We start from the raw sequence: 26423 nt of genomic DNA on the forward strand, positions 1-26423 counted from the left end.
TTTATTTTTTTTGTCATATGCAAGTTAGCACAGGGTCAACATTGCAATGAAATGTGTTTGACGAGCAGCAGTCACTCTGCAGCATGATACAGTAGGAGAAAATATAATAAAATATAATAAAATAAAATAATAGAACCACCTCCACCTGGTGGTTCTATTATTTTATTAGCTGAGGTGGTTCGGGCATCTGACAAGGATGCCCCCTGGGCGCCTCCTGGGTGAGGTGTTCCAGGCATGTCCCACCGGGAGGAGGCCCCGGGGCAGACCCAGGACACGCTGGAGAGATTATATCTCTCGGCTGGCCTGGGAACGCCTTGGTGTTCCCCCGGATAAGCTGGAGGAGGTGGCTGGGGAGAGGGAGGTCTGGGCCTCTTTGCTTAGGCTGCTGCCCCCGCGACCCGGCCCCGGACAAAGCGGATGAAAATGGATGGATGGATGGATGGAAAATAATAGAAAAATAGTAAGGAGCAAAATATTAGAGACGTGGTAAAAGAGAAAAGATGACTAAATATATATGTATCTATAAATATAAATATATGTACACTAGTGATTAAATAAGAAAATCTTGAAAAGAAATATGACGGGAGGGCAGATGGGACATTGCACAGGAATGAGCAGCAGAAAATCACAGTATTGCACTTTTTAAATATAAATATCAATGACAATAAAGTGGAGTGACCAGTGCAGATTAAACAGAGTACTTGTGAAGCTGCAGGTAGCTTCTGAGTGCTGTGTTGTGTGTGTTTAAGTGTTGTGCTTGAGGTGTCGTACGGTGGGAAAAACAAAACTGTTTTTCTTGTTCAAAGTCTTGTAGTCCGAGCAGACAGAACCTGTAACGTCTGCCAGATGGTAACAAGGAGAACAGCTGATGTGCTGGGTGGCTGTGGTCCTTGATGATGCTGTGTGCTTTACGGAGGCTATGTTATAATGTCTTATAATATGTAGCTTGCCATCGCCAGTGTGTGAATGTGTGTGTTAATGGGTGAATGACTGAATGTAGTGTGAAGCGCTTTGGGGTCCTTAGGGACTAGAAAAGCGCTATACAAATGCAGGCCATTTTATAATAGTACCCGCAAGGTCCCCCTGTTCAAGATGTCACATATACAGGCATGGGAGCTGGTAAATGGACTGGTTCGGGCAAGGGCAACACATTTCTTTGAGTTCTAAAAAGGAGAAAGCTTTGGATACGAAAAGAGATTTTTAAAAATGGCCAGATTTGTGATCAGTGTTTTAAAAAATATTTAGGGGGAACCAATGAAAAAGCTACATTTTGACATTGAAGCCATCTTGAATAACAGAACAACCTTTAAATACTCACACCCTCACATCACTTCAATAAAGATAATCATGTGGCAACTGCTGATTAGACTAAATGATGTTGTCAATGTTTTTTCATAAAATGCAATCTGTCCAATTTGCAGATAGATTTAAGAAAACAGAGCTTGTATTAAACTTGCCATTGAACATCTAAATGATTCAGAGAAGGTTTAGGAATAAGTGTTGTGTTGCTCTTCTACTAATGCCACAGGATAGAGGGACCAACGGACGGTCCCATGTACCATAAATCTGCAATGAGAACCTCCTTCCCTCAGCCACAATGCTGAAGACAGGTCATGGATGGGTCTTCCAGCATGACAACGGCTCAAAATATAGAACCAAGACAAATGAGTGGCTAACATTAAGGTTATGGGGGGGCCTGGCCAGTCTCCAAACCTCAATCTTATGGAAAATGCTAAGCGGCGGCCAAGCAACATAAAGTATTAAGAGAGTGTCTGTAAAGTGGAGTGAGCCAAACCCCCTCCTGACATGTGTGCAGGCCAACTACATAAAATATCTTACCGCTGGGCTTTTCAGCAGCGCTTTCTCCACCAGGTACTAAGTCATACTTTGTTTGGGCATCGAATATTTATTTCACCCAATGACACGCAATTCATCTTTCAGTGTTTTGTAATGTGTAATATGTTTGTTCTAGATATTATCTCTCTCCATTAAAATGAGAGCAACATGTTCATTTATTTGTAAATGTGCAAACTTTGTGGTTTAACTTCCAATCAGCCCATTCAGTGTGCTATACTCCGGGGTCTGATTCTTGTTGTTGAACCCCTCCATGGCAGACTGTGCTCTACTGCCTCTCCTCTAACAGTTTTACTCTTTATCAATATATCACATGAGCAGTGCAGACAGTCCCAGACCCTGCTGGACTTACTCAGCTCTGTGGCAACAACTGAAATATTATGCCATGCAGTCGTCTCTCTGTCCAGGCTTTTGAGCAGGAACACAGATCCATTCATCGGATAGACGTTGAAGAGGTGGCCCCTGTCAGTGCGGCGGTCGATGGAGTAACTAACAAGTGAGACAGAGAGAAGGTGAGAAAACGTTAAGTTGAGTCAGGTGGTGGGATGACCTATAGCCTCGTCCTCTCTGTGCCGCCCTGTCAAGAAGCCAGCGCAGCAGGGAGCATAATGGATCAATCTCTGACGGAGGGAACCAGGTAAAAAGTGTCACACTGTGGAGATGTGCTAAAATTCAAAATCTTAAAGCAACTAAAGGTATTTTGCTCCCACAGCAGTGTTAATATGCTGCTGTACCAGTAGCCCGAGCGTGCTGTTTATACGCTGTATTACTTACAAATGTTTCTCCGGCAGTCTCTGAACTTCTGACGATGAATAACAAATACTGGTTGCCATCGAAACAGGAACTCAAGGAAATTCAAATTTCAAATTCAAATTTTATTTGTCACGTACACAGTCATACACAGTACGATATGTAGTGAAATGCTTGGACAACTGCTCGTGACCTAAAGAAAACAAAAAAGGAAAAGGCTATGAATAAGATAGGAAATAAATATGAAAAATTAAAAAGGGTAAATTTAACTAGGAAGGAATAAAATATAAATTAAGGTTAAAAATGAAATAACTGTACAACACAAATTAGAATGAAGGGTAAATTTAACTGGGAAGAATAAGATAAAATATATAAATTAAAGTTGAAAATAAAATAACTGTACAACAAAATACACAATATAGAACTATATAAGAATGTATGAAGAAATATAAATAAATATATACACAATAACAGCAGCTGTACAAGTATTAACCGGAAATGAAGAATATAGTGACCAGTGTTGTGCAAAAACAATGTCCAGAAAGTCCAGTGTGTGTGTAAGAACTGTATGTGTGGGTCAGTACTGTGTGGTGGTGTGATTGAGAGACCGTATCGCCTGCGGGAACCCCCCCGACCGGTGGTTAACTACCTCAGTGGCCTCGCTCCCTTGATGGGCGAGTCTTCCCTCTAGTCCCCGGACTCTGCTTCCCACACTGAAGGTGTGTCAGTGGGGTTAAGTCTTTTATCCACTGCCTGACTATATCCTCAGCTGAAGTCACCAGCAGCCCACTTCCACTGTATACTGTGTCACTGGAGCACTGCTTTCCGCTCATCAGTCTCCTGACGATTTGCTAAAAATATTTCAAGGCTATCTAAAATTCTTGTTCCACAGTCTGACTGAACTCTTCCCACACCTGGGTTTTTGTTTCGGGTACCGCCCAAGTCGGGTTCCACTTGACCTGTAGGTACCTATCAGCTGCCTCCGAAGTCCCACAAGCTAATCCAGCCCAATGACTCCTCCTTCAGCTTGACGGCTCTCTTCACCTCTGTTGTCCTGTGATGTCTGGCTTGGGGATTACCACCATGACAGGCACAGTCCCCATTCAGAGTCCTCAGCCTCCCTCAGGTGCAGTCAAAGGCCTGCCAGACTTTCCCAGCACACCCTCACTTTATGTTTGCGTGTGCCGGGTCTGTCCAGAATCTTCCCCCTTCCCCTGATCCAACTCACCACCAAGTGGTGATCAGTTGACAGCTCAGGCACTCTCTTTACTCAGCTGTCCATAATTCATGGCCCCAGATCTGATGATACGATTATAAATTTGATCATTGATCTGTATTCTCGTACATGCTGTCGCTTTGTACACACTGTGGTTTGCCCACTCTTGTCTGTCGCCTCTCACTGTGGGCAACTTCATACTGGAACAGAGTCTGGTTCCAGAGACAAGCCATGTGTTGAGGTGTGTCCGACTATATCTAGCCATTATCTCTCGAACTCAGACACTACCCAGCATTGATAGATGGGAATCGGGCAGCACTGGCTGCCACCCAAACCCTATAGATCAGTGGTTCTTAACCTGGGTTCGATCGAACCCTAGGGGTTCGGTGAGTCGGTCTCAGGGGTTCGGCAGAGCCTCCACTGCGGAGGTCGCAGAGGTCCAGCCACGCCCGAATTATCTTGTAAATTTGTGATGACACGCCCCCTTCTCACTGGCTGCAGACGATCATGCTACACTGCTTGGCCAATCAGGCCTGCGGGGAATGTAGCGCGCGCAGTAGTCAACATGTGAATGTCATGGTAGTACTTCGCGTGATTTTTTTTTTAACATTTTAATCCATACTAACTATGTCGGGCAAAAAAAGAAAGTGGTCGGACGAATATGTACAGTATGGATTTACATGTATCACGGAACGTGATGGGAGTGAGCGTCCTATCTGCATGATTTGCAACGCCAAGTTGAGCAACTCTAGTCTCGCACCGGCAAAACTAAAGGAACACTTCTTGAAGCTGCATGGAGACGGGGAATACAAGAACACAACACTTGCTGAATTCAAGGTGAAGAGAGCCAGATTCGATGAAAGGCCCACTCTGCCTGCTCTTGGATTTGTACCCGTTAACAAACCGATCCTCACAGCATCGTACGAAGTTGCTTACCTGATCGCAAAGCAGGGCAAGCCACACACCATTGGTGAAACCAGCCGCGTTAAAGATGGCAAATCTGATACTCGGAACAGCGGCCGAAGGTAAATTATCACAAATTCCTCTTTCAAATGACACCATCAGCGACAGAATAGAAGACATGAGTAAAGACATCTTGGCTCAAGTAGTCGCCGATCTGATTTCAAGCCCGGCAAAATTCAGCCTTCAGCTCGATGAGAGCACAGACGTTGCTAATCTAAGCCAGTTTACTGTTTTTGTGCGCTATGTGAAAGATGACGTGATAAAAGAAGATTTTTTATTTTGTAAGCCTCTTACAACAACAACTAAGGCAGCCGATGTGAAGAAGCTTGTGGATGACTTCTTCGGAGACAACAATCTTTCATGGGACATGGTTTCTGCAGTTTGTACAGACGGAGCTCCCGTCATGCTGGGAAGAAACTCTGGTTTTGGTGCGCTAGTAAAAGCCGATGCACCACACATCATTGTGACTCATTGTATTTTGCACAGGCATGCATTGGCAACAAAAACCTTGCCTCCAAAAATGGCAGAAGTATTAAAAACCGTGGTGGAATGTGTGAACTATGTGCGAAATAGTGCTCTGAGGCACCGCATCTTCAGTGAGCTGTGTAAAGAAATGGGCTCTGAATTCGAGGTACTTCTGTACCATTCTAATGTTCGGTGGTTATCCCGGGGACAGGTGCTGAATCGTGTTTTTGCCATGCGTGTGGAATTAGCCCTGTTTTTGCAAGAGCACCAACACTGTCATGCAGATTGCTTCAAAAATCCTGAGTTCATTCTCATTTTAGCGTACATGGCTGATATATTCGCAGCTCTCAATCATCTCAATCAGCAGATGCAGGGTGGTGGAGTCAATGTCATAGAAGCAGAAGAACACCTGAAGGCTTTTCAAAAAAAGCTAACGTTATGGAAACGACGAACAGAGAACAACAACTTTGCAAACTTCCCCCTTCTGGACAACTGTGTAAGTAAGGTCGAAGATGTGTCTGGAATCGGAGATGTTTCTGTATCCACGGAACTGAAGCAAACAATTGCAACGCACTTAGATGAGCTTGCAAAGTCTCTCGACAGATATTTCCCTACAAGAGAGTCATATCCAGCATGGGTGAGACAGACGTTCACGTTTGCTGTTGAGACAGCAGATGTCAATGATGAATACCTTGACGAAATCATTGAAATTCAGCAGAGCCAGGTTCAACAGCAACTCTTCAGAACAACAACACTCTCAACGTTTTGGTGTCGACAAATGGACAAGTATCCAATTATTGCTAAGAAAGCCCTGGATTTTTTTTATACCATTTGTTACAACATATCTTTGCGAGCAATCCTTTTCGACGATGCTGGACATAAAAACGAAGAAAAGGAACAGACTTTTCTGTGAAAATGACATGAGACTGGCACTTGCCAAGGTGAAGCCACGCATATCTGAACTGGTCTCTCAAAGGCAACAGCAGAAGTCACACTGATTTGCAGGTATGTAATTTGTTGTAAGTTCATGCATTGTGTTGGTTTTGTTCTTTGAACAAGGTGATGTTCATGTACGGCTCATTTTGTGCACCAGTAAAAAAACATATCTATGTCTTGAATTTGAAAAAAAAAATAAAAAATTCACTAAAGAGGGGTTCGGTGAATGCGCATATGAAACTGGTGGGGTTCGGTACCTCCAACAAGGTTAAGAACCACTGCTATAGATAAAATAAGACCAAGGGACCAGTGTACCCTACCCTGGGATAGGGTTACCCCACCCTGGAGGAGGAAGCTGGAGAGGGACAATGTCTGGTAGCTGGGTCTTAATGCCAGGAGCCTACAGAAGGAGCAACATGAGCCCTCCTGTAGACCACTGCTTGCAGGAGGCATCGTGGGAGTCAGTTGTATTTTGTGTGTGTGTGTCAAAAAGATAACTTTCTAACGTCGTAAAACGTTCCGGGTGGTTGTTTAAGTGTTTAAGTTCTGGTAGCTGTGCAGCGTATATGAAAGGGAGGAATGGGATCTCTAAATTCACTCGCTGGGCCCACTTCCTCATTTGAGGTTTGACAGCATTTTAGTAGGTAAAGGTGAAGCTTGGACATGAATTGAGCTGCAGTTTGGGGAAGGCCTTGAAGGGGACTGGCGACGGCTCCCAGGCCTGGAAGATCCTCATGCACTAAATAGAAATGAAGAAGTTAAAGAATTGAGAACAAGGAGGGAGGGAGGGGCACGTAAACAAGAATGATCAGCTTGCAGAACTGGAGGAACCTATATAGATGACAACAGGAAGGAGCGTGTTTGGAGGCGTGGTCCTGCTCCTGAAATTCTGATACATAATCTCCAAAACAAATAAATCAGGCTCTTCAGAAGCACATATCACATGCTGGAGACCAGCTTATGGACTTTGTATAGTCTGTACGACTGTTTTGCCAGGAATACATAAAGGTATTACAGAAAGTTTATATTTAGAAATGTAATTGATTGAATTTGACTGAAAAAGACACAAAGCTGGAGTTATTCTGTCGTAACGCTGCACAGCTGCCTCTTCTCCTCTCATTCTCTCCCTCTCTCTCCCGTTTCTACTTCAATCATGAAACTGATCAATGATCAGCTGATCGGCTCTCTTGTTTATTTATCGCCCACTTTGCGCCAGAAAGAGGAAACCAGCGGATGTCGCGCTAAACAACAGCAGCACGTTTAAGCTTGATCAGCTGTTGTTAGAATGTATTTAATATTAATTTCTAGTATCAGCTGATGTTTGCTGGAGCCACAGCTGTAAAGCTGCTGGTCATGATGTCGGTTTGGATATGTGGTGAGAGGGAAACATGAAGATGAAACCAGGAGATGTCCTTACTGAACCATCAGAGCTGTGATGGAGAAACAGGTTTACCTTTTAGGTGACATGAATGAGTTGAAGTTATGAACTGTTTCTGAGAGACAAATAACACCAGGATCCTTTTCTAAGTAGCTGACAGCTGGTAACTGTGCAGGGGCGGATCTAGTTCTGCCAGGGGGGCAGGTAGGGCATTAACAGGGAGAGGGGGGCACAAAGAAATACTTTTCTTTCTTAGTCTCATTTAAAATGCTTTTAATAAATAATTATCTGAATCTTACAACCAAAGTTTTTCTCTGATGTAAAATGTATAGAAATCATACATATACCAACAAGACTGTACATCACTGTCACAACAGCGTTTTCATTCAAAGGCTTTATGGCTTTAATACCTGGGGGGCCGGTCTCTCGTCAAAATGCCCGGGCTGTTTTTTTGTCCCAGTCCAGCCCTGGGCGCGACACGCAGTGAGTTAATCTGAGAAGGTGCATTAAAAAATAAATGGCCGGGCCAGCGGTGCACATCGCACATTAGCTCGCATAGACACATTAGTTGTGCCGCTTCTTAATGACAGTATCTTAGCTAACAACCCCAACTACCAGATTCAACTTGTAATTGGCTAAAAATAACTTCGCCTACCGGTGAGAGGGACGTTGCTAGCTGGCAGGAACTGTCCGCTCAGCGCAGCATCAGCACTACGGAAATGCACGGATACATCCATAGATCGAGACAGAATTTACACTCTGTGGGGTCAAAGTTTGCAGAACTACAGACGCAGCTGGAATCCACAGCTGTGCGTGTGTTCATGGAGCTGCATGTTCACCTGCTGGACATCACTACCTGACAGGTTTAACTGTCTTCAGAACATTGCAGAGGCCTTATTGACAGTGTTTGGCTCTACATGTCTGTGTGAGCAGATTTTCTCTCACATGAGTCCTCAGGTCTGAATGCTGGACACTGGGAGACCTGTGTCTCTGAGTGGGAGACCAGAGATCACATTAACATGTGTGTCTCTGTATTAACAAACATGCCGTATTGGCCCAGTTTATTTTTCTTATCATTGTTGTGAGGAGACCATAAACAGCATTTGGATTTTCTGTTGTTCAGTTCATTTGCTGTTATGGATAAAAAGTCTTTTTTTGTTTCCAAACAGCTGATAACTATTCGCTGACAGCTGCCAACATCTGTGAACAAATATAATTCTATAAAGTTGTTCTATATAGGCAAGGCAAGGCAAGTTTATTTGTATAGCACAATTCAACAACAAGGTGATTCAAAGTGCTTTACAGAGACATTAGAAACAAGAACAAATAAAAAGCATGATTTAAAATTGATTAAAACAAGCAAATAAACTAACTAACTAATTAACAAACAAACAAACAAACAAACAACAGTATATAAAATCAAAACAGATAAAATCAGTAGTTAAATGTAAGTTTTGAAATTTAAGCTTAAAGTGTGGATTTGGTGCTTTATTCAAATGCAGCTGAGAACAGGTGAGTCTTCAACCTGGATTTAAATAAAGTGAGTGTTTCAGCTGATCTGAGGCTTTCTGGGAGTTTGTTCCAGATATAAGGAGCATAAAAGCTGAATGCAGCTTCTCCGTGTCTGGTTCTGACTCTGGGAACTGATAAAAGACCGGATCCAGATGACCTGAGGGATCTGGATGGTTCATACTGGGTCAGGAGGTCACTGATGTATTTTGGTCCTAAACCATTCAGAGCTTTATAGGCCAGCATCAGAACTTTAAAGTCTATCCTCTGACGGACAGGCAGCCAGTGTAAGGACCTCAGAGCTGGACTGATGTGGTCCACTTTTTTGGTCTTAGTGAGGACTCGAGCAGCAGAGTTCTGAATGAGCTGTAGTTGTCTGACTGATTTTTTAGGTAGACCTGTAAAGATGCTGTTACAGTAATCAAGCCTACTAAAGATGAATGCATGGACTAGTTTTTCCAGGTCCTGTTGAGACATCAGATCTTTTATCCTTGAAATATTCTTGAGGTGATAGTAAGCTGACTTTGTTATTGTCTTAATGTGTTTTTCTAAGTTTAGGTCTGCATCCATCACTACACCCAAATTTCTCGCCTGGTTTGTGGTTTTTAGATGTATAGATTGAAGTTCTCTGGTGACCTGTAATCGTTTTTCTTTGGCGCCAAAGACTATTACCTCAGTTTTGTTTTTGTTTAGCTGGAGAAAATTGTGGCACAACCAGTCATTGATTTCCTCAATGCATTTACCAAGAGCCTGTACAGGGCCTTGGTCTCCTGGTGACATTGTGATATATATTTGTGTGTCATCTGCATAGCTGTGATAGTTTATTTTGTTGTTGTTTATAATCTGTGCCAGTGGGAGCATGTAGATGTTAAACAGAAGGGGTCCCAAGATGGAACCTTGGGGAACTCCACATGTGATACTTGTCTGCTCAGATGTGAAGTTACCTATTGATACAAAGTATTTCCTGTTTTCTAAGTATGTTTTGAACCAGTTTAGTACAGTTCCTGAAAGACCTTTCCAGTTCTCCAGTCGTTTGAGTAATATGTTGTGGTCAACTGTATCAAATGCTGCACTGAGATCCAGTAAAACTAGGACTGACATTTTTCCACTGTCTGTATTCAGACATATGTCATTAAACACTTTGGTCAGAGCGGTTTCAGTGCTGTGGTTCTGTCTAAAACCTGACTGGAAGGCATCGTAGCAATTATTCTGTTTTAAGAAGTAACTGAGCTGTTGAGAAACTGCTTTTTCAATGATCTTACTTAAAAACGGGAGATTTGAGATCGGCCTGTAGTTGTTCATTTGTGTCTTGTCAAGATTGTCCTTTTTCAGTATAGGTTTTATTACAGCAGTTTTTAGTGATTCTGGAAACACACCTGATAATAAAGAAAAGTTGACGATCTGTAACAGGTCTGACTCTAAAGTCTTTGAGACCTTTTTGAAAAAACTTGTTGGCAGGACATCTAAACAGCAGGAGGAGGAGTTCAGTTGACCTAAGATGTCCTCCAGGTCTTTGCTGTTAATAGGTTGAAACTGTTTCATGGTGTTTAAACAGTTTTTCGGTGGACACAGTACATATCCTGGATCTGCTGTTGATGTACCAATTGCTTGTCTAATTTTTTGGATTTTTTCAGTGAAGAATTTGGCAAAGTCATTGCAGGCCATGGTCGAATGAAGTTCAGCTGCCACTGACACAGGAGGGTTTGTTAGCCTGTCAACTGTAGAAAATAAGACCCGAGCATTATGGCTGTTTTCAGTGATGATGTCAGAGAAATAGGACCTTCTTTCACTCCTCAGTTGTAAATTATAATTGTGAAGTTTCTCTTTATAAATGTCATAATGAACCTGGAGGTTTGTTTTTCTCCATCTGCGCTCAGCTTTCCTACACTCTCTTTTTTCATTTTTCACCAGTGTGGAGTTTCTCCATGGAGACTTTTTCCTTCCAGAGATAACCTTCACCTTAATGGGAGCAATAGTGTCCATTACATTTAACATGTTAGCATTGAAGCTATTGACGAGCTCATTGACTGACCCTCTGGGCAGGTCAGGTGTTAATGGGAAGACCTGGTTAAAAATTGCACTACTGTGTTCAGTTATACACCGTTTTGTGATCACTGCTGTTGATATATTTGTGTGGGCTGAGATTTTACTTTCAAAGAAAACACAGTAATGATCAGACAGGCCCACATCAGACACAGTGACCTTTGAAATGCTCAGGCCTTTGGAGATCAGTAGGTCAAGAGTGTGTCCTCTATTATGTGTGGCCTCTGTTACATGCTGAGTCAGCCCAAAGTTGCCCAGAGTGTTACTCAGGTCTTTAGTCCCTTTGTCCTGAGGGTTGTCCACATGAATGTTAAAATCCCCAGCAATAATTACACAGTCGAAATCAACACAGATCACAGACAGCAGTTCACTGAGGTCATTAAAAAGTCTGTGCAGTATTTGGGAGGCCTGTAAACATTAAGAAACACAACTTTGGATGGGGCCTTCAGCTGTAAAGCCACATATTCAAAAGACTGAAAACTTCCAGGAGATAGCTGCTTACATTGAAATGATTCATTAAATAAGACAGCAACCCCTCCTCCTCTCCTGCTCGCCCTGACCTCACTGATAAAACTGTAGTTAGGAGGGGTCGTCTCGATGAGAACAGCTCCACTGTTACTTTGGTCCAACCAAGTTTCAGTTAAAAACATAAAATCAAGGCTGTGCTCAGTGATTAAATCATTAATTAAAAATGTTTTCCCAGCTAAAGATCTAATGTTTAATAAAGCCAACTTAAGTGTTTTAGAGGTATTACTTGTCCCCTCGTGTTTGGGAGCAGTCTGTGGCACACAAGGTATGTTTACTATGTTTAAAGATCTTTTAGAGTGCATCTCTCTGTGTTTTGACCAGGCCACATGTCTCCTGTCACCTAAAAGTACAGAAATTTTAAAACCTTCTAGTAAACAGGGTCCCAGCTTCTCCTGGGAAAAGTCATCACTGCCATAATCCTCACAGCCCGGACCCTTCACACATCACGCATCAGACTGCGGAGACAGGGCATGAAGAGGAACTAAGGGGGGCGAGGCTGGGCAATGTGACTTCGATTGCTCTGTTGAGGGTGGGGCTCGATGGCGAACCTTTGGCCGCTCTGGTGGGGGGTTTATGGGGGACAAAAAGGGATTGGGACGGGGGGTAGATCTGAGCCCAGCATTGACCCGCTCCATCATCTCCTCAGTGAATTTCAGGTGTGGGGAGGAGGGAGAAAGGGAGGGGGAGGAGGGTGATGGCCTGTCAGGGGTTTGGGGGACTGGGGAAGGTCGTGGTCCCTGGTCCTGGTCGTTGGTGTTGTTGAGAGAGTTGGAGGCAAATAGGGACCCCTCTTCTTGCCTCTTCTTGCCTCAGATGTCTCTCCTCTCTGAGGCTCTTCCCGGGTGGGGGCAAATGGAGCTCCTCCTCAAGGTTTCTGCTGGGCTTTGTCTGTTCTTGGAGTACTGTTTGTTCCTCTTTATGAGATAACTCCTCGTTTATCTCAGCCTTGGCACCAAGCACGGATGGATGACGTATGGAATAAAACAAGTTGGAGGTGAACAGTTTCACCCCTGACTTGTTAAAATTAAATCCATTTGCTTTAAACAGATGCCTGCGTTCCCAAAAAATATTAAAGTTGTCGATAAAATGCACTGAGTGGTCAGCACATGCTGATATAAGCCATTTATTCAGTGTAAACAACCTGCTGAATCTCTCGTCTCCTCCTCTGACCGGCGGTACAGGTCCACTGATGAATACAGCTGCATTCAGAGAGTTTACAGTATTTAATAATCCAGTAAAGTCCCGTTTCAGAACCTCCGACTGTTGTTTGGACACATCGTTTCACCCTGTATGCAGAACAATGTTTGTCACAGTTGGATATTCATCTGCAATTTGAAGAATTCTCTCCTTCAGGTTGTTGACCATATCCTTAGGAAAGCAGAGGACTTTAGTGTTCTTACTGCACATCCTTTGTACATCCTTTACAGCAGAGTCACCCACAATCAGAGTTTCAGGCCTAGCCTTTAGCTTTCCCTGTGGCCTTTTACTTTTCAACAGATTTTCAGACCTTATTTCGCTGCTTTTAGATGGATGGTTGTCCGATATAGATCCAGGGTCCTTTGATAGTGGAGCAAATCTGTTCTGCAGTTTCACATTCAGTTGTTTTGAAGGTTTGTTGTTAACCTTCCTATTCACGGTTGTCCAGTCCTGTTTCCTCCCGTATATAGGGGTAGAAGAGCTTCTCTGTCTCGTAGGAAGTGAAGGCCAGTCGGTTTCAGAGATTTCAGCTCGCTGTGCCCTGCCTGTGATACGTCCTCCCCCTTCCAGGAGACATGATTTATGTCTTGGTTTTGCACCAAGACAGTCTAAGGGGGGATTATCACTTGAGGATTTATAATAATGCACAGAGTCTACTTTCTTGGTCATGTTATCTGTGCTCCTTAGCTGTGTACTAGCTTGCTCATCGCCATTGTTTTGAATCAAAGGCAAGGTTGTTTCATTTCCACACAGTCCATTTACCTCCACGTTTACTTCTAAGCGATGAATTTTTGTCTCCAGTACTGCAATCTTCTGCAGGAGGCTGTGGTAGTCATCTGTGGAGAGGGAAGGCATCTTGTTGCTAGTTAGCCTAGCGGTTAGCACCTTTCTAGGCTATTGAGGCTGCTCGGTGCCCAGACGCTGTAATCAGGCTTCAGCTGTGTCTAGGCCACAGACACACGGAGCGCTGAGGACAAGGTAACCATAAAATGTTGCTGTTTCTGTTAAGAACACTCTAGTCCTAATGATCTACAAGTGTCCAGAAGTTATCGCAGGTAAGCTCACACGGAAAAAAGGGAAAAAAATCAGCATAAAAATCAATAAAAATCAATATAAGAAGCAAAGCATTCAAGAGCAAAGAGATGAAGCGTGTGTGTAACTGTTAACATAGAGCGTTATTCAATTTATTGCTAATGCAATCAGTAGTTGCATTAGTAAATTTTACATGCACTCGTCATCAGAAAGGTTGCCGACCCCTGCTGTAGGGCGAAGGACACACACACCCACACACATGTTTGAAAACATCCTGACACAAAGTTTGACATCTTGCTTTGGATGGTTAAGACTGCCAGGAGGATTGTTGGTGCCCCTCTCTCGTCTCTGGAGATCTACAAACAGGGCTGCATACGCAGAGCTACCTCCATCATCAGAGACTCCCACCACCCCTCTCATGGCCTGTTCTCCCTCCTGCTGTCTGGCAAGAGGTACAAGAGCACCCCTCCCCACCCACTCAGCTATTCACACAGCTATACACGCACTATTTGATCTAATGATCCTCTTCTATGAAAGGACTGCTGCCACCTGAATGAGTGTGACTGCTTAGACCTGAGCTCGTTTTAGAATTTAGATTACGAATCGATGTTATTTATCCTTATTATTACTGCGATTTATCATTGACTTTTAAAAAAAATTGTATTGGTTACTGTAGAGGCTGGTGAGAAACAGTATTTCGTTTCAGTCAGAGTATTTTTTGAAATAACATACGAAATGACAATAAACCTTTCGATTGATTGATTTGATTATCTTTGTGAGAAATGTTCATGCATTTTCAAGCTTCTTTCCCTTAAATTTAATCATCACAGCAGGTTTCAAACTCTTATCCAAAACCTGAACTTTATGCTAATTTTACCATAAATGCAACTTGCATTGGGTCTGGGGAGGCTGTAGCTCAAGAGGTAGAGCAGGTCATCTGCTGACTGGAAGGTTGGTGGTTCAATTCCTGACTCTTCCAGTCTGCATGCCAAATATCCTTGATACTAACCCCAAGGTTCTCTCGAATGTTGTGGAATATACACTTTTCCTCTCGTGGTTCCGACATCTCTGCCTGAGCTTTGCAATCATAGATATCATATATGATTTCTGTCTAAATACGAGAACAAAAGTACTAAGGCTCTGACGTTAAGAAGCATCTTTGTCTATAACACAAAACATAATGGTAGCGTGTGGTAAACTCAGCGACTCATGAACTTAAAACATTAAAGCCCACAAGAAAAAAACGACTGAGCAGAAGTTGTAGTCTGTATAAACACAAGCTGGAGTTTAGCTCTCGAGACCAGTGAGACTTTACAATCTGAAATTCAAAACTGCCATTATATAATTTCCTTTTTTTAGTTGGTGTGGTTGGAGTAGAAAAAGACATTTAGCCTTACTTGACAATGCTGCGAGCTCTGTCGGGGTCCATGGCGCTGACTGAGCCCACCACTGTGCCCACCGCAACATCTTCTTTCACCTCATACAGGTAGCTGGCTTTTTTAAACACAGGCGGCTCATCCACATCATCCACGGCCAACCGAACCGTAGCCACGTCTTTTGGGCCTGAGGACACGAAGCGAACATATTCCTGGGTGTTCTGGACCTGGATCTCGATCGTGTATGATGGTTTCTTCTCATAATCCAAAGGCTGCAAAGGCAAAGAGAGAACGACTGCTTTCAGTAAAGATGTCTGTGGAAACATAAAGCCAGCCTGAACAATGGCAATCATCAATGTCCACTGAGGCCAACAAATGCATGTAGACAGATAAATGAGACAACAGCTTGAAAGATACATACATACATACATATAGTGTATACAAGTGTGGCATGGTCATGTAAAGTATCTGTAACAGCAGCTGGTGCTGTCAGGTTGCTGTGGTGATAGTGGGTCAGAGGTTTGTCACTAAAACAGTTTGTATCAATGTTGACACACACTCTCTGTGAGGACACATTTCTACAACACGGCATGGCTTTGTATTTTTAACAGCATATGTAAAACAGACTTAGTTAGCAGGATCCTTAGGAGCTGAAAGTGTGAGCTCTGATCAATTCATTTCAAGCCAACCAGTGATGTGAGAAAAATATCAATACAAAATAAGAAGCCAGTATTATCTGAAGGTGGCCAAAGCTATGGATAGTTTGACACATGCTTTTTCAGTACACAGCGACTCAAGAACGTTTTCTTTTGGTCTCTATTATAACATCATTTGACCCCCAACGCTTCAAGTCCCGTTTTTAATGTTTACTGGTTAGTTGCTCTCACCTTTCTGACAGTGACGAGTCCTTCTTGTGTTTCTTTGTCAGTGGAAATGTCAAACATTTCCATCCCGTCACCGCTGATGATGGTGAAGTCCATCTCAGTGTTCTTTCCAATGTCTTTATCAGTGGCCTGAATTCTCCCAACGACAGAGCCGGACGTGGATGATTCAGGAACTCTGAACTGGTATATACCTGGAAACAGTCAGCTCCGTCACATCGGTGGGACTCACTCTGGTGACGGAGGTGTCTGGGGTTTTCTAGTTTTTGTTTTAACTCCCAATTATATTCAATTTGTCAATTGATATGAATGTTTTTGGACAGAATTATGGCTGCAGAATAATTCTCTCAATTGTGCAGGACAAAAACATGTCACAGGGGGCGATAGAGTACCAAACCCTGGGGAAGAATTAAGATCTGATAAAGGGATTCACGGGATTCTTAAAAGGCTTTAAACAAGATACAGACAGCTGACAACATTAAAGAAAAACCTGAATGCATGCTGAAGCATATAGTTAGGGCTGGACCAGGTGACCCTGAATCCGCCCTTAGTTACGCTGCACTAGGTGTAGGCTGCTGGGGATTCCCAAGATTTTCTCTCTTTTCTTTGTATTGTTTCCTTGTATTATTTTCCTTTCCCTTACAATATAAACAGCCTTGAGAAAGCTGTTGTTGCTGATTAGAAATAAAACTGAACTGAGTATAATTAATAGCTGTGTGTGTTTCATCACTCGTATACACACTGTGCTTCGTCTGTGCTGCTGTCTTACTCTGAGTGAAGTGGGGAGGGTTGTCGTTGACGTCAGTGAGAGTGATTTTAACCACAGTGCTCCCAGTGAGGCCTCCTCTCTGTCCACCCATGTCCTTGGCTTCGATCACCACCTGGTAGTGCTCCCTCTGCTCACGGTCCATGTCACCAGGACCCAGGGCTGTCCGGATCACACCTGAACAAAAAACAAAACTGTAATCTAAATTCATGTTCAGTCATTTTGTTTTTCATCATCGTGCTGACGTGTTGCTGGTGTGAATTAATATGCACGTCTTCAGATGTAATATGGCTTTATTTTCATTCCTGTTTTGGGTGGAGGAGAAACAAACCAACCATCTGTGGCACAACAATTTTCCTTTGGTCATGATCTGAGTTTTTAGGATATTTGGGTTTTTTTTGATTGATTTTCTATTATAGTTCTATGTTCCCTGTTCTATGGGTCTTTAGGCACATGTTTGAGCTCCACAAGCATTGTCCCTGTTAAGTGGTCTTGATTTCAGTGTTTATTTCCTGTTTTATTTTGACACTTCCTTGCCCTGTGTGCATTATGTTCAGTTTTGCTTCTTCTGTCTTGTTACTCCTGATTTGTCCCTGCTGTGTTCACAGTTGTGTCCACTTCACTCTCCTGTGTATTTATTGTCTCAGTCTTCCCGTATGCATTGTGTGTTCTGTGGTCACGTGCTAGAGCCTAGTCTATGAGTTAACGGTTTTGAGTCTCACCTAAGCTATTTTGTCTTATGCATTTTGATTCCTTAAGTTCAGTAATAAAGTTATATTTAAGTTTATGCTTGTGTGTTTGGGTCTCACCCTGTCTGCCACACTGCGAAACCTGACACCTTTTTTTAAGTCAATAGACAATTAGTTAGAGCTGAAATCAATCATATTACAGGACTTATTATCTGACAAGTTCTCTAAACCCAGCTTTAAATCTTTTAAGCTGACATCTGGATTTACAGAAACATCAGTGTACACGGGTCAAAACAGGAAGTTGTTTACTGGAGATCTACAAAGTTTAAGATTAATGTCACCAGTTCTATATGTGGGAAAAAGTGAGACATTTAGCCTCAATTCTTTGTAATGACCAGCAGGGGACTCCTGTGGCTGCATCCACATGTGCATTAGGGTACGCTTGACTGTGGGACCATATCGGTGTATTCCTCGGTTTTATAGTCATATCCATCACATTTTTTATGTTTGCCTACAGAAAGCTAAAATGGGGACCCATAAAATGGTCAGCTTCAAGACTTTAAACTGGCACTAAGGTGATGTGATAGTGACAAAGTTCACCTTTAATCTGTGGCACTTTGAAACACGATCTTTTGATTTTTCGTCAGGTTTTTGGCTCTCAGTGTTGTACTAGTACAGTGTCAGAGATTTACAGTTAACAAACAGTCAGGTGAGTAAACAACACTGAGACACTTGAGATTGATAACGTGCGGCACGGGTGAATCTCAGACAGAGAGACACCCCGAACTGCAGTATTCGTCAGTACAGTGAGTGTGTTTGATGGTTAAAGTTAAAGCTGTGAACACTACCTTATTAGACTAATACTGAAATGAGTCTTCCTCTTTGGTTAAAGTCTCTTACCTGAATATGTCACACTGTAAGCTTGCTAGCATACTCATTATAGCTAAACTGGTACTGCAGTGTTCCAGTGCACATTTTCCATCTTTAAATGGAAACGATAAAATCATATATGTAACTGTCGTCTTTATCTGATGTGGGAGGCACAAAAACGTGCAAAGAGAAGTTGCACTGAGTTTTCAATGGTAGTTCTTTTTTTATTTTTACTGAAAAAAAAGATGTATTGTCTAAATTTATGATATGAAGCTGCAACAAACACGCTCATCATAAGCTCCCTGAGAACCTTTTGATTCACACTGTGAAGAACATCCTAGAAAGAGAAGAAAATAACGACCACATCCAGACTATGATTCCTGTACCATTCATTTAACAAAACACACGATGTGTTCATTTGGACTGTTTGTGTTATCTGCAGCTGTCCACGTTTGTGCCTACAGAAAGCAAAAGAATCACCTGAGCACTTTTTATTCCTGTTATTGAGTGTTAGCACATGTTTATATTATGATATGGAAAATAATGATGAGGAAACCAGAGAAGAAAATTGATCAGCTTAGATCAGGTTTAAATTTAGCACATTTTCATTCTCCACATTCTGTCACTTAAGACTGATTTTGAACCATTATGTTGAATTTATGAGGATATAAAGTATCAGTATTTGGACATGACCCGCACCCACCCACTCACTCATCTTAATTGTGATGGCAGCTCTTTTTACACAGCTCGTGTCCACAGCTAAGACGACATGTGGCATGTCTGTGTAAAGCTTGTATAATGTCAGAGCTCGTGAAGAAGGCCCAGAAGACAAATCCCCAAATGTTTTAATGGCCAGTCCACATCTGACAGTCGGGGCAAGTGTGACAGGACTCACATAGTCTATTTATATCTCTCTGAATCACAACAGTCACCTCACTGCACTTTACCTTTGAAAAGTAAAAACCCCACAAATGTATCAGCTTTCTCACATTTATCAGTTCTTACTTACAGACAGGTGAAAGTTACTGATCCCATTATGAAATACACCACAAATGTCTCTAATTAAGAAGTTCTTTAGCTGCATGCTCACATAATAGTGTGCCTGTCACTGCAAATATTTCTTTCTGAGCCTTTTAAGAATTAGCAGGTCAATCCGATCTGCCTTTCCTCTCAGTAACATTGCACAATAGGTGTATATTTTATATCTTTGTATCAGACCAAACTTTACAGTGTCGTGCAAGAACCTCATTAAAATGTGCATGTAAGAGTGAAATCCTGTGAAATTAGTCCACGGCTTTGGTTACACACTGTCAGCAGTGTGACATTATGGGATGTGTCCCTCACGTGTCACAGGCATGAGATCAGTTTCATGTGCTACAATTAGCCTATTTAGTTTAGCATTAAAGACTATCTTAAAGGAACACACGGACATTTTATGAAAAGTCGTCCTGCTTCAATTCAAACTTCCTCCTACTTTCCATTTAAATGACCCATTTACGCACTTTTAGTTCTAATTTTGTACGAGTAGTCCACACCAATCTGGAGACGAGGGGAGCTACAGGAAGCCGATAATGATCCTTCCATGTCTGTGTAGGGCCTCAGTCATCCAGGTCATGTTAGTCCAGGGAGCAACTGGACTTCTTTAAGTTTCCAGTCTCATAGGTGAGGAATGTATCGTGAAACTAGGCTGATTGCTGGGTGTGCAGCCAATGTTAACCAATGTTAATGGGTTTCAAGCCTAAGGAGCGAGGCTGCAGGCTATGGCAGCAGCAGGTCCAGTGAATGGACCAGACAACAATTGCAGTGGATTGGTCAGCTCTATAAAAAGGTAAAGGCAGCAACGGCTTTTCCAGTTTGAGTCAATTCTTGAAATACAGTCATCATTCTGATTCATGACGAAGCAGCAAAAGGTTTTGAGAATCTGACTATATGATGTAATAATTTGTTCTCTAAAGACACGTTTTACAAAAAGTTATGCTTTTGTCACGACTGGTATCATCAAGTACTCGATGTCTGTCAAACATACCAGTGTTTGGCTCCACAGAGAAGTATGGGTGTCCTTGACTGATGCTGTAGACCAGTTTGGCACTGTTCCCATACATTGTGTCATCAGCATCTGTAGCTGTCACCTGGGTGACCGATGTACCTGAAAGAGTTGCATTACCACGACTGTTACTGAGAAAACAAAAAGCAGAAAAGTGCAGTGAGAGAGGTCCTTACCAATATCAGACCTCTCAGGAACACTGGCAGTGTACACCTCTTTGCTGAACTTTGGTTCGTTGTCATTGATGTCGTGGAGTTTGATGATGAACTCGGTCTCTGGCTCCAGTTTTTGACCCGTCCACTTGTTGACCACTGTGGCTTTGAGGACATAAAAGGCCTTCTCCTCTCGATCAAGGCGGCGCGTGGCGTGCAGATCGCCGTTATTCTCATCAATGACAAAGATGGTGCCAGCCCCCTCGCCAGAAAGAACGTACTTCACTGAGCCATCGCCATGGTCCTGGTCTGACTGGAGCTGCAGGTGGACATACCCAAGTGAAGAAGTCGTCAACTGATGGTTGAGTTATTTAACATACCAGACAGACACTAGCTGCTCATACAGTCAACTCTTTCCACTTCAGGACACTGAGGTGAGGTTGCATTCCCAATCTACAAAATAATGAAAATAATGAAAGCACATTTTATTTTGAGTGATTTTTTTCTTTATTAAGATCATTTAATACATTTAGTAACAGCTGAACAAAGGATCCTGTCTTCAGTGTTCTACCTATGCCCACAGGTAGAAAGCTTCTTACCTTAAGCAGGTAAAGTAAGCAGGGGTTGAGGTGGGATGTCAAGCTGTTTGCAGAGCCAGCATCACCTGTGAGCAGTTTAGAGTTTCTCACCCTATCAGAGAGTGAGAAAATAGCCCACACCATGTGACCAGCACTGAGACTGGAGAGATTGTAAGAGAGAGACATGGTATCTGAAGAAACCCTCAACTTAAATGAGACAGTTCTCCAAAAGCAAAGATGGTGGGAGATTCCTTGAGAAAAAGCTTTTTACAATCTTTTATTGCTTGCTTTTTTCGTAATATAAGCTTTTCAACATACTCTCTTTCATAATCCTGTCTCTAAAAACATTTCTGCAGATGAAGGAACAAGAAGATAGACAGGTCTGGTGGTAACAGTGACAGGTTTACAAAAGGCAAACAGAGCAAAAGCAGAAAGACCGAGCGTGAACTCCACACCGGGAAGCAAAACAAGAATCTTCTGAAGGCAGACAGTCAGCTGAAAATAAGAGTGTGTTGTGCCTGAAGGAGTACCTTTGCACTCTTACCCACAGCAATAACCCATCTCTCCTGTTTTTCCTCTCTCTCACTTGCCTCTCATCTTTATTTGTAGCTCTTGAGCTGAAGTGGCTCGCTGTCCACCTTTCATCCCCCCATTCCTGCTTTACTGCCTCAGGCCATGTGTTTGGGTAAAGCCTTTGATTAAGAGTATATGACTGTGGGAGTGTGTGTTAGAGAGAGGCAGCTGTGATCATATGTGGTGATATTTATGTGAGGTTTAACCACCTGCTAAATGATGGATTATGATTCTGTATGTGGTAATAAGTTACTTCTTAAAGCATTCACCCACCGCTGAATTTTCTTTAAGGTTCTCCAAGTCTTCTGACATTCACCTCGGTCTACAGTTCACCCCACAGACTTTCAGGGCTTTGTCAGTGACGCTCACCTTGGTGTTCTGGAGGTAGTTCTTAACCAGGAGCAATGTATGTTTTGTGTTGTTGTCATGTTGGAAGACAAAGTGATTTACTTTGTTTTCACATATCATTCTTTCTTCATGAATCCTTCCACTGTGACAAGATTCCCAGTTCAAGACACACTGAAGCATCCCCACAGCACTCCCATCACCGCCTTTCAGTGTGTGTGTTCTTAGGGTTCCTTCTCCAAACATCTGTAGGACCAATAAGCTCTAGTTTCATCTCATCTGACCAAACGACGCACTTCCAGTACGCATAAACTTTCTCCAGGTTGTCCTTAATGTATGTGTGTGTGTGTATATATATATATATATATATATATAACACCCAGCACGCCCCTGCGGGCGGTTTATCCTTCAAGCTCGGGTCCTCTACCAGAGGCCTGGGAGCTTGAGGGTCCTGCGCAGTATCTTAGCTGTTCCCAGGACTGCGCTCTTCTGGACAGAGATCTCCAATGTTATTCCCGGGATCTGCTGGAGCCACTCGCCTAGCTTGGGAGTCACCGCACCTAGTGCTCCGATTACCACGGGGACCACCGTTACCTTCACCCTCCACATCCTCTCGAGCTCTTCTCTGAGCCCTTGGTATTTCTCCAGCTTCTCAATGCTTCTCATCATTCAATGACTCAATGCCCCACAGCTGGATACTGGAATGCCTAGAATTGTACAAGATCAATGGGACCCTAAGAGCCTTCATCAGGAACTCAATGGGGATGTGGCGTACAACACTAGAGGCCAACTCCAAGCCCATAGCACAAGTCACCATCAAGTGCGGGATCTACCAAGGAGATGCTCTGTCCCCACTGCTGTTCTGCATAGGCCTGAACCCTGATTCCAAATGACAGCAATATCAGGAAGAAGGAACACGAGAAGCTGGAGAAATACCAAGGGCTCAGAGAAGAGCTCGAGAGGATGTGGAGGGTGAAGGTAACGGTGGTCCCCGTGGTAATCGGAGCACTAGGTGCGGTGACTCCCAAGCTAGGCGAGTGGCTCCAGCAGATCCCGGGAATAACATCGGAGATCTCTGTCCAGAAGAGCGCAGTCCTGGGAACAGCTAAGATACTGCGCAGGACCCTCAAGCTCCCAGGCCTCTGGTAGAGGACCCGAGCTTGAAGGATTAACCGCCCGCAGGGGCGTGCTGGGTGTTTTTTTTAATACACACACACACACACACACACACACACACACACACACACACACACACACACACACACACACACACATACGTATATAAAATATTGGTCAGATTTATTTCACTTAAAATGATTTAAAAAATTGAAACCAGCGAATTAAACTGCAGTTTTAGCGACAAAAGAATGAACCTGGATGGAACTGGACATGTGCTGTTTGAGTTTGAGTCAAATGAAACCCATTTGATACCTTAACCTGCAACTTTTCCTGCTCTAACTTTTCTTCCTTGAATCAGGTTACAGTGCATCACCCCTTCACTCTCTGCCTGTGTCCTTTGTGCTGCTCCTCACCTTTTTTCTCGTTTCTTTGCCTTGGTTCTTTTGTTCTACCTGTCCTCCTGCCCTTAATTGTTCACTCTTCACACCACACAATATACATCTCCTCAGTTCCTTCTGTTCTTTCCTCGCTGTATGTCCTCCAGTCGTTCCCTCTCTCCTTTTGATCCTTGCTACCTTTTCTGTCCAGCAGTGTTCAGTCTGAGTCCATCTGTCAGTCTGCAGGGCTGCAACACCGCCATACTTTCACAAGCCGATAAAGCCTGCAGACATTTCAGCACAGCACATTTCCAGAGCAGAGTATGTGTTATGGACTCTGTGGTGTCCCACAGACATGAAAGATGCTGCAGTCTTTCATGTTTCTTCACAATCATCGTCGCTGTAACGATGCTACCATATTCATTAGATGTCACAAAACATTTTCTGCTTACTGTTATTTCTAACAGTGCCTGGCTTTCTCTATTGAATGTCTCTCTTAATTCTATGTTTGGGTTCATGGATGTCTCTGGATGAATGGAGCACTCACAAGTACAAAGCGCCAGGTGTTCGAATAGTGGGGGAATATTGGGATTTGGCTTCCGGACATGGAACTGGATTAGAATAGGATGTAGGCAGCCAAGTGCTGTTTGCTGTTTTACATGGACCAGGATGATGAAAGCATCATCAGAGTACATCTGTAGGTAAATCCACTATTGTGTAACTTCATATTAAAATAAATATTTAAATACATACATAAGTAAATAAATAAATAAATAAATAGGTAAATGTCAGCACTCTTTGACATCAGAGATACAAAACATGAATTTCTGCATAACCATATTTTGGCTGTTTTACCCTCCTCCCTGTTCATCTGTATTTGAACCATATCCAAAGCACCCAGCAGGCCACCTGCAGGGAAGGCGGCACCACAGTGGGGCGTAAAAGTCTACTGACGCTGCCTTGGTCCTTGCTCGTTTATTTCCAAACTTATTTTGGTTTTGTGCTGTCAGACAGCAGCAGGCTTCATACAGAGCACCACAATACCTGCAGGCTACGAGCTACTGATCAAACAGCAAAGCTCCAACTGTCATCATGCACTGTGAGTTACCCTCACTGAAAGGCCTACAAGTTGTATTTGTTAAACAGAGCAGCCAGTTAGATGGCAAATCCCCATATAATCCTACTGTCTATGTACACGCTAAGTGAACTGTGAAAGTGCTGTGGTCCATTTTCCAAGCACAGTGTCACTGAGGCTGCTTTTAAATGAAGAGATGGTGTCGAACATTAGGCCTGGGGACCAGACTCAAAACCTCCACCTCCAAAGAAATGTCAGCAGGAGTCCGAACTGCAAAAGAAGCGTGTATTCTCTGAAAAGTGGTTACAGGAGGTGAGCTGGCTTCAAACAAATGATGAATGCACAGAGATGTGGTGCAGAATATGCTGTGAAAATCCCACTCTAGCAGACAAAAACACTGCCTTTTATATGTACGCAAACGCGCGTTGCAACTTCTTATCTGGTGCGCGTCTTTTATTTTGACAGCGAATGCGCACCTGCGGACCACTTATGTGCACCCCTGCTTATAACTATGACTCTTACAAGTGTGGTATGTATTGTCAACAAAGAGATACAATGGTCAACAAATCACATGCTCAGACATTCCGCTGCAATCCAAGAAAACTCAGGAATAAATTAGAAACAAAGTAACAGAGCTCTCTGTCTGGAAACCAGGGGCGGAGCGTGGGGGTGGCTTACTGGGCTTAAGCCCGGGTTGTTTTGTCAGAAGCCCGGGGTCTTTTGGAGTGTAATTTTTTCATAGTTAGATGCCTGTCTGACAACTGTATAAAACAAAAACTACACACAATATTTGAAGCACATAGTGCACACTGTGGGAATTTACGACTGTGCGTGAATCCCCCCTGATATTGGTATGATCCGAGCTCAGGCACTAAGCGACTGAGCGAGGGGGCGGGGCAGCTGCTGCCTGTGAGTGCGCTGTTGGAGAAACGGAGCCAGCCATACTAAGGAGAGCTTAAGTTTGACCAGGTACCAAAGCAAATCATTCGTACCATACAAATAATGTAAATATGACGGTGCATCACGAAAGATTGATATCAAACTGATCACTTGACCCATGTTACGTTACGTTACTTGCTCTTCAAGTGAATCAACAAATGGCGAAACTAAAAGCTGAACAAATGCTATTTTTTTTTAGAGTCTTAGCTTACGTGTTCAAAGGAGCTTGCAAAGAAAAGTGTCTGGACTTCTTTAAGTTGCTTGAAGACGTTTCACCTCTCATCCGAGAAGCTTCTTCAGTTCTAAGGTCAAATGGTGGAGAGTCCCGGATATAAACCTAGTGGGAGTTTCCCCCCTCAGAGGGACAAAAGGACCCCCTGATGATCCTCTAATCACCTGAGCCAAGGTGTGAAACTGGGCGTGGGTCCCAATTAGGGCTGCTACAAACGATTATTTTGATAGTCGACTAGTCAGCGATTACTTTTGCGATCTGTCGACTAATCAGATCATCATCCATTGAACATAAACCATACAGCTTATTGCACCAGCAGCATCTGCTCTTATATAACTATCATTAGCTTACAGCTTTAAGTGTTTAAGGTATGTGCTAACTAAAAATAAAGACAAGATGATAGTTTATTAAATTTTAATGAAATTTGCAGATTGTTTCGGTGGAGTTTAATAAACTCCTTGCTATCTAAAATATAACAGGACACCGGAGTAGATTCTCACACTTCTGATAATCAGCTGTCTGCTTGACGTTTATTC

The 26423-nt window shown here is 43.0% G+C and overlaps 1 protein-coding gene across 2 annotated transcripts in view; it reads right to left on the minus strand.

Annotated features, from left to right (window-relative positions):
* The window catches only part of cdh6 (cadherin 6), a 66411-nt gene that overhangs the window by 24034 nt on the left and 15954 nt on the right, over nucleotides 1–26423 (minus strand). For both annotated transcript variants that reach the window (XM_085255182.1, XM_085255183.1), the window contains exons 3-8: nucleotides 20674–20968; nucleotides 20480–20599; nucleotides 16898–17071; nucleotides 16135–16322; nucleotides 15269–15519; nucleotides 2207–2343 (exon numbers count right to left, since the gene is read on the minus strand). In XM_085255182.1, the coding sequence (XP_085111308.1) occupies nucleotides 2207–2343; nucleotides 15269–15519; nucleotides 16135–16322; nucleotides 16898–17071; nucleotides 20480–20599; nucleotides 20674–20968 (1165 nt within the window). The remainder of the gene's footprint in view (nucleotides 1–2206; nucleotides 2344–15268; nucleotides 15520–16134; nucleotides 16323–16897; nucleotides 17072–20479; nucleotides 20600–20673; nucleotides 20969–26423) is intronic.

Source organism: Mchenga conophoros, linkage group LG18, assembly GCF_057382185.1.
Source record: "Mchenga conophoros isolate Kocher_MC1m ecotype Shallow Benthic linkage group LG18, M_conophoros_male_GT1.1, whole genome shotgun sequence".
NCBI classification, from domain to species: domain Eukaryota; kingdom Metazoa; phylum Chordata; class Actinopteri; order Cichliformes; family Cichlidae; genus Mchenga; species Mchenga conophoros.